General features: G+C 40.1%; 1 protein-coding gene across 1 annotated transcript; it reads left to right on the forward strand.

The window, feature by feature from the left end:
- ABRA (actin binding Rho activating protein) lies at window positions 733-7,990 on the forward strand. Its single transcript, NM_001135960.2, is given in 2 exon segments — window positions 733-1,458; window positions 7,390-7,990. Coding segments are annotated over 2 exon segments (1,155 nt in total). The 5' UTR covers window positions 733-781; the 3' UTR covers window positions 7,868-7,990.

Genomic DNA, 9,334 nt, shown 5'->3' on the forward strand with positions numbered 1-9,334 from the left:
TAAAAATTTTTTTTTAAAAATTGAACAAAAAATTTAACCATCTTATATACAAAATGACTCATCTATAAAATAATTCAGACTTAGGACTAGAAACCTGGCCTTTGTCTCCCTCCCCCTCTCCAGGCCTCAACCTCTCCTATGGAAAACGGAAGTTGGATGAGGTGACTTCTAAAGTCTGTATCAAATGGAGTTGAAGACAAGAGAAAAGGGCAACTTAACAACCCTCAATAAGTAGAAAGAGAAGAGGCACATGCTTTGAATCAGACATCTGGGCTGGAGTCTCAGATATATTCAGCTTAAGAAGTTAGAGGTCATTGTATTCAGCTCTAAAATAGGACTGATTAAGAGCCATATTAAAGGCTGTTGAGGTTTCAATGGAAACAAGCCTATAATGTTCCCAGCACAGCTTGTGCAGTATTTTGTGCTCCTATAAATGGGAGGACCCATCTTTGAAGGTCAAGAAAAACCCAAGGCTGAGCACATGATCAGATCTAGTAATTTCCACTCTGGCATTGGAGAAGAAAGGGCGTGAGCCTATCACTGTCCTTTACCCACAGAGATGTCCCTCTGCTGCGATGAAACTGGAGCCGTCAGGGTTTAAAAAAAGTACACGGTCAGGGGGAAGGCACCACATCTTGGCAAGAAATGCTTCACATAGTTTCCACCGTCACCAAACCTGCTTCCCACCCCACACCCTGCTTCTATTTAAACCCCAGCCCTCCACTGGTCCACATTCATTTCAGCCCGTGCCCAGATTACCAGCAGAGAAGAGAAGGGCAGCATGGCCCGGGGAGAAAAGGGAAGAGGGGAGGGACCTGCCAAGAGTGCCCTCCGGAAGGTACGCACAGCCACCCTGGTTATCAACTTGGCCCGGGGCTGGCAGCAGTGGGCAAATGAGAATAGCACCAGGCAGGCCCAGGAGCCTACAGGCTGGATGCCAGGAGGGGCCAGGGAGTCAGACCAACCTTCTGGACCAGTGATATACCCTACAACCCACCAGAAAGTCCAGAGTGCCCCAAAATCTCCCTCCCCAAAGCCAGGGGGATATGGAGCTGGACAAAGCTCAGAGGGAGCCACCGAAGTCTCTCCTATCAAAAGGAAAGAGGTGACCAAGACCATTGTCAGCAAAGCTTACGAGAGAGGAGGTGATGTAAGCCACCTCAGCCATAGATACGAGAAGGATGGTGATGAGCCTGAACCCGAGCAGCCAGAGAGTGACATTGACAGACTCCTCCGCAGCCATGGCTCCCCAACTCGGAGAAGAAAATGTGCCAACCTGGTATCTGAGCTGACCAAGGGCTGGAAGGAGATGGAACAGGAGGAACAGGAGGAGCTCAAGTGCAGGAGTGATAGCATAGACACAGAAGACAGCGGCTACGGAGGGGAGACAGAGGAGAGGCCGGAGCAGGATGGAGAGCAGGTGGCCATCGCCAGAATCAAACGCCCCTTGCCCTCCCAGTAAGTGAATGCATCTTTTTGTTCCTTTGCCTGCGGTGGAGCCCCAAGCAGCTCTGGAATCCCAGAGAGCAGGGTAGGACTAGCAAAGTCAGGCACAAGTGAGGTCTTGGCGGGAGGTACGCCTCTGGGCCAAGAGCACAGCGTCAAGCTCAGTCACCCTGCCCTATTTGGTTTCTCCTTTCTTTTTTGAACACTCAAGGATTAGCTGAAACAAAAAATGAAGCCACCAGAGAGGGGTGTCTGCTTTGGGTAAATTTTTAAAGTCAATTCTAGAGTGAGTTAACTCCTTGGTTTGTTTTTCTGCAGAGAAAGGTATTTGCTGAGTGACTGGAGAAACATTTCCCTTGTCCTGAATCAGTCTGTAATGTTATCAGGATGCACAGCTACCCAAGTAGTGACCATGGAACACCGATTTCTATGACACTGTACACGGGTGGGAAGCTGCTATGCAAGAGCAGGCTCTGAAGTCAGAACCAAGTACAAATCCCAGCTCTGCCCTGACAATAGTTAACCATGCTGTATTATATATTTGAAAGTTCCTAAGAGAATAGTTTTAAATGTTCTCACCATATACACATGCAAAAAAAAAAAAATCTGGTTATTTTTCTCAACCCATTTCCTCCTCTGTAAAATGATGGCAACAGTAACCTTTTGGAATAAATCCTGTTGTATGGAGAAGCAAATGAGATTAAGACTCTCAAGCTCTTAGCACAGGGCCTGCACATAAGCTCCCTATATGAAAGCTATTACTATTTGTTTACATTTTATTATTTAGCAATTTTTCAAACTTTCAGAAAACTTTGTCCTGTTTATAAACAAAGACAAATGCTATAAAGCTAGGTAGTTAAAATATCACAATCCTAAAATTATGAGATGTTAAAACACACACACACACACACCCTGATGCATGTATTCTGACAAGAAATACATGCTTCATTTCAAGACAGTAACGCTACCTCAACATAACAGAAAGAATTTCTTACTCCATGACCACAGGCTATCAGAATATGGGGAAAAATCTCTGATGTAATGAATGCTTATAAACTGGCTCTCCAGGAACACACTGTAGGTGTGCTTTTCAAGTTTTACAAAACAATCAAAAAGTAAAGACAAAACTGGTTACCTAATTTGACAAAATCTGCCTTACAGTTTGTGACTTAAAGTTGTTTTGAAAGAATGAGCACTATTATATCAAAAGCTTTTGATAAAAATGAAATAGTGAACCTAGGCAACATAGCAATCCCTGTGCTTTAGTGCTTGCTCTGGGTATTTTCCCTGCTTTGCCCTTTGAACTCTCACAATGAGACAGGTAATATCCCATATTAGGGATGAGATGCTCAGAGGGGAAGTTCACTCAGCCAGTTAGTGATAAACCTGAGACATATGTGCCTGTCCCTTAATGTGATACTTTAAAACTAGATGTGGGGCTACTTCTCATGTGGTACCTTGAGGATGTGTCAGGATCTGGATTTGTGCTCTCCTTACAATCACATAGGAATTCATCATCAGAAATTATTGTTCTATGGAATCAAAGTCTATAGGTTGGCCTTGCTGATTTGGATGTGTGTGTGTGTGTGTGTGTTGTGTGTGTGTGTGTGTGTGCTAGAAAATAGAGTATTAGAACCCAACAGAATAAAGATTGAGGGTGACACAATGAAGATCTTCCTGTGAGCACATTTGAATTGGCCAGAGATCAGGAACTGATAGCCAGGACCAATCTCCAACACATGCAATCTTCTTTGGCACTTGTCTAAGTATTTTTCATGTTTATTCACTGAATCCGCACAACATTCTCAGGGGGTAGGCATAATTATTGTCCTCATTGGATAGATGGGAATATGAGACAAAGAAATATTAGGGAAACTGTATAAGATTATATGGTACATGGAGTTCAAACCCAGGCACTCTGGATCTAGAGTCTGCCCTCTTGACCCCTACTCACAGTCATACCTGAAGTGGGAACTTGCCTTGCAGACCCATCTCGTAATTCCTCAAATCAGACATGTACATGGACACCTTCTTACTGGGATAGAAAGGAGCATAAGCTTTGAATGAGAGACAGATCTGAGACATGGTTATTTTGGCAAATCCAAGTTTCTTTGTTCTCAACTAAAAACTAGATATAATACCCCATAGAGTTATTTTGGTATTAATTATGTAAAGCAATGGACCCAGAGAAGCTCTTAAAGGTCTGGTGATCCCAACACTTGAGATGCTAGGAGACTGGCTCTCAGGGTTTGGGGAGGGAAAGGGAATTAAATCTCTTCCTTCTTTCTTTGGTTCCTTTCCCTCAGCCTTAGAGTACATAGGGTACCAGGATGTTGGATGCAGCAACAGTAGCCCTGAATGTCAGCAGTAATCCAGCTGTGGTCAGGAAGCTTAGCAGAAGGACTTTCTACCTGATGGGACTCTCAAATACTGCTTGAGAAATTAATGTGGCATTATTAAGTAGGCCTATGTGAAAGCGGGTTTTGTTGACTTATTTTTAATTCTAAGCACCATGTTTTCCCACATTCACTAGTAGGGAGAAAACTGTCACAGATATTTAAGTAGAAGGTTTCTTGTTGGTTAAGATGTTCCATGGATAACAGAAACAAACAGGTCAGGTTTGGTAAAAAGTCAAAGAGTTTTGCTAACTGGAGCTTTACTGTGAGGATGATTTCTATTTTATGCTTTATTAAAAGTCTTTTGATTGTACAGCTATATGACTTATTTGGTCCAGCTCTTTCAGACCAAGGAAATTTTATCCCTCCTGCATAGAGTAGTGGTGCAACATTAAAATGACAATCATTCATCCACTCTCTCCAACAGGTTCCATTTGGCAAAAATGGTAATGGTTGAGCATGAGGGTGCATTTGGTAGAAAAGGGAACTGAACACAGGGATGTATCCAAGGCATAGAACTAGTAAGGGATGACGCTGGAACGGCTGATGCCAGAGCATGTGTTATTAACCCCTGTGCTAGACTGATTCTTTTAGGAGGGGCTAGACTCAGGGAATCAAAAGGAGATCGAAGCATCAGCTTAATTAATGGAATTCCGTTAACTCCCAAAGGGTAATGTTTGGTACAACTATATTGAAGATATTTGCTAGAAATGAAGGGGAAAGTATGGCTTTCTAATACACATTTATACTAGATTGTCTCTCTAAAGCTCAATCTAAACTATTATTCACATTTTTAATTGAAATTAAAAGAAAAAACCAGGATAAGTTGGTATATTCTTATATTCATTGATCAAAGAGATACTCGGGGATTAGACTTTCTAATCCTGATTCAAACTCTGACCCTTTCAGACTTTTTAAAAATTGGAAATACAAAAACAATATAGAATGCTTATAAGATAGACAAAATTAAAGACTCATTAAAGTATATTTTCCTATTACTTTTTAAAAATAATTCTATTTTCTATTCTTAAAGGACCAATTCTTTTGCTTTCCTTCTCTATTTTGGGGAATTACAATTTGACCATATAAAGGGGACATTACGATTTGGAAGGTGCTGGAGTACACACTGTGGCATAATGCATTAAGAATCCAATTCCAGTGGCGCGGGTTGCTGCTGAGGCGTGGGTTTGATCCCCAGCCAGGTGCAGTGGGTTAAATGATCAGGCATTGCTACATCTGCTGTGTAGGTTTAAGCTGTGGCTCTGATTCAATCCCTGGCCAGGGAACTTCCATATCTCACAGATGTGGCCATAAAAAAACAGAGATAATAGAAGGTGTTTTTTAGCTGTTCCTCTTCCTCATAGAATTATTACCTCGCCAATCCTTATCCCAAAGAACACAGAGTTTCAACACTCAGGGAATTTAAGATTCTAATTAAAGTTACAAGAAAAAAATACTACATCAAAGAATCAAAGACCCATAAAACATAAGGTTTAAACAAATTACCTCTGGATGCTAATTTGAATATTTTTCTAGTTTTTACTTTCTCTAACTCATAAAATCAATATATTTAACTCTTAAACAACATGAACTGCATGGGTCCACTTATAAGTAGATTTTTTTCAATAAATACTATGGTATTGCACAATCCAGTTGGTTGAGTCCATGAGGCGGAGCCATGGATACAGGTTAAGTGTGGAGTTATATATTTTCAAGTGCTGAAAAGATGAGAGCCCCCTGTTTCCCACTCCCAACCCCCATAGTGTTCCCTTGAACAACCAGATGTGGACATGGTATTATAGTAGTATTTAGGATTGAAAAAAATCCATGTATAAATGGGCCACACAGTACAAACCTGCATTGTTCAAGGGTCAACTGTAATATCAGCATGAAAGAGACTTCTGAAAAAAATTTTAAAAATCAACTGTCATTTAGGTACCACATAATTACTTTCGATTGTGCACATGCTATTATTTCCTCAGCCTCATACATGTTCCACATAGTTAGAATTATACCATATACTCACATTTGTTTTACTCTGATCATTTCCATGAATGTTGTTTAGTGGTTATTCGCCATTCTTTTTCATTATTGAATATTCACTTAGTACCTAACAGAGTGTATGGCAGACAGTGGGTGTCCTGAGACTATGCCTGCCATGGATTGCCATCGTTGCAAGGGGATAAGGTGTTTACTTTCCTTGGATTTTGAGATCAAGCAGCCCATAGTCTGGGCAGCTGAACAGGGACAGTCTGTGAAGAGGCAGACGATGGCGAGGACCAGCACAGCTGAGGGGGATGCATTCCACTTCAGAGCAGTGTAGTTCCTAGCACTTTTCTATACTTACATGATTTTTTAAAGCTATGATAATTGTGTATACAGTTTTTGTATGCTTTTTCCCAATCTGTCACATACTTTTGTCCATACAGTTGCAAAGAATAAAAGTGTTATATGCAGCAGTGTATTCCTAGTTTGAATTCTACTCTAACAGTGAAACCGAATGCGGCAAGGGTAGGACTTTTGGAAACACAAAACATGGGAATTAATGAAAGTTTGCCATCTAGTGGATGTCATTCCTCTTTGAAAGCAGGGCTAAATCAAATCTGAATAGCTCCCTGTCCACATCTGTTAGTTTCCTGCCTTTGGATTTGCATAACTGGATTTCAGGAAATGAGTTTTGAGAGTGAGGAATACCCACATAGGACCCCTTCCTGGGTTTTAAACAGAAAATTGTGCTGGGTTAGGGCAGCATTTCACAGTATTGATACACAGGCTCTGGAGATAGCTTAACTTTGATTCAAGCTCCAGCTCCAACACTTAAAGAGCTCTGTGACCTTAGGCAAGTTATGCAACCTGCCCTGGCCTCAATGTCCTCATCTGTGATGTGAGATTAATAGTTCCCATCTCATCAAATGGTTATGGAAAAGTTAGTGAAAAGTGTTTAGAACAATGTTCAATGAATGTTACTGTTGCTAGATAGTGTCTCCTGTCTATACAACTTGAAATTTCAAAATTGGTGGTATGATAGGGCATAGATACTAGTATAGATATGCTTCATTAAAACTCACATATAAAAATCTATACATAAGTGAGTATCACAAAGGATATATGCTGTTATCAGCCTTATTTTGGAGAAATAATTTGTTTTTGAAGAAAATAATTTTAGATTCTCCTGTGCAGCAGAAATTATCACAACACTGTAAATCAACTACCCTTCAGTAACCCTTAAAAAAAAAAATCCCTGAATATACTCAGATGATTCTAGTTCTAAAATATTACTAACATACAACTTCAAGATGCCCATATTTGCATTACATTTGTGTAAGGGACTTTTCTTGAAATAGTTCAATATTATTTTAAGGAGCTTAAAATATTTATATTATTCACAGAGAAAATAATCTAGGAGGACATACCTCAAACTAAGAACAATGGGGGCATTGTGTATGATTTTCTTTTTTCCTTTCTTTTGTTTTGAAGTACAAATAGAAAGCAACATTTGGGTGTTAAAATATCAGTAGCTTGATTCTTCACCCTCTCTCTCTTTTAGGGCAAATAGATTTACTGAGAAACTCAATTGCAAAGCCCAGCGGAAATACAGCCAAGTGGGCCACCTGAAAGGGAGGTGGCAGCAGTGGGCTGATGAACACATACAATCCCAGAAGCTCAACCCTTTCAGTGACGAGTTTGATTATGAATTGGCCATGTCCACCCGCCTGCACAAAGGAGATGAAGGCTACGGCCGTCCCAAGGAAGGAACCAGAACTGCGGAAAGGGCTAAGAGAGCTGAGGAGCACATCTACAGAGAAATCATGGACATGTGCTTCATCATCCGCACGATGGCGCACCCCAGGCGGGACGGCAAGATCCAGGTTACTTTCGGAGATCTCTTTGACAGATACGTTCGTATTTCAGATAAAGTAGTGGGCATTCTCATGCGCGCCAGGAAACACGGACTGGTTGACTTTGAGGGAGAGATGCTATGGCAAGGCCGAGATGACCACGTTGTGATCACTCTGCTAAAGTGAACTTGCAACAACACAAACCAGACTTGACCCACTCCTGTCTTAATGCTAAACGCGAAAGCAGTGAAATTTAAAAGGCAAACTGCTCTGTACCGAGTTAGTAAACATTAAACAATTTTTACAAAAATGATTTTTTGGCACTCTGTTTCTGAAGAAATCTAAAGATTTTGAGAAAGCACATGCAAAACAATTCAGAAAGCACATCGAGGGTTATTCATATATGATACTATAAGTATTTGAAATTTCACTTACCTTTTTGGGCAAAAATAGTTGGCTATTCTTTGCAAAAGTTGTTATAGATCTTTAAGTGAATAATTATTATATCTAAGAAGAATGCTGACTTTAGGTAAATATCAGCAAAATCTATTACGATTTGTCATTGTTCAGGGGAAAAAAAGAATTTCATTGAGTTTGGCAAAACTAAACTTGAAATTTTCTAAGAAATGACTTTGTACCACTATTTTTATCACAGCATCACTTACAAAATAACCACATAGATAAAGAAACTGGATTCAAATAATATGTTGAAACTGAGGAAATTTCCCTGTGGACTTTGAATTTAAAAGGTTTCCAATAGGAAGTCATGTGATGTAATGTGCACATAGCACATAAAAGCAGACATCATTGGTGGTCTTAGAGCCAGCTGAGAAGGCAGTTATGTTCATTTTCACTACACAAGTAAAGCAGAGGTGAGAGATTTAGGTTTACCTGCCTTTGTAGTACCTCTTGGGAAAGTTTATTTTTTTTCTTAAAAGATTAGAGTCATGCTGTTTACATTTATGTCAATATACACAGAAGTAGAAATACAGAAAATGCTATAGTGAACTAGAATGTTAGGTGTGAGAGAATCTGATAGAATCATTGGTGGATTAGAAATAGACTAGAGACATTTTAACTTACTTCAAGCTCTACAAACTTTTTGTTTGTTTTTGTTTGTTTTTTAGGGCTGCACCCAAGGCATATAGAGGTTCCCAGGCTAGGGGTCTAGTGGGAGCTACAGCTGCCGGCCTATACCACAGCCACAGCAACGCCAGATCCGAGACGCATCTTTGACTACACCACAGCTCACGGCCACTCTGGATGCTTAACCCACTGAGAGAGGCCAGGGATCGAACTTGCAACCTCATGGTTCCTAGTTGGATTCGTTTCCACTGTGCCACGACGGGAACTCCTAACAAACTTTTGAACTATCTGAAAGTTCTAAAAGAGAAATTTAGTCCTGCCAAAGTGAAAAACATTTACTTTAATGATGACAGAGAAACTTGACACTAACCTGTTACTTGCCAATTTCCTCTATTAGATTTAATGTGCATTATATTATTCTAAAAACAAACTGAATAAAATGTGACATTGCAATTCTTATGGAATTTCAGTGAAATTACCAAATGACACTCTAACACTTTGGTGTTAGATACATAAATTAATATTGTATTGTAATACCTCAAAAGAATAGACACACAATTGCTCGGT

The sequence above is a fragment of the Sus scrofa genome, chromosome 4 (assembly GCF_000003025.6).
Source record: "Sus scrofa isolate TJ Tabasco breed Duroc chromosome 4, Sscrofa11.1, whole genome shotgun sequence".
In the NCBI taxonomy this organism is placed as follows: Eukaryota; Metazoa; Chordata; class Mammalia; order Artiodactyla; family Suidae; genus Sus; species Sus scrofa.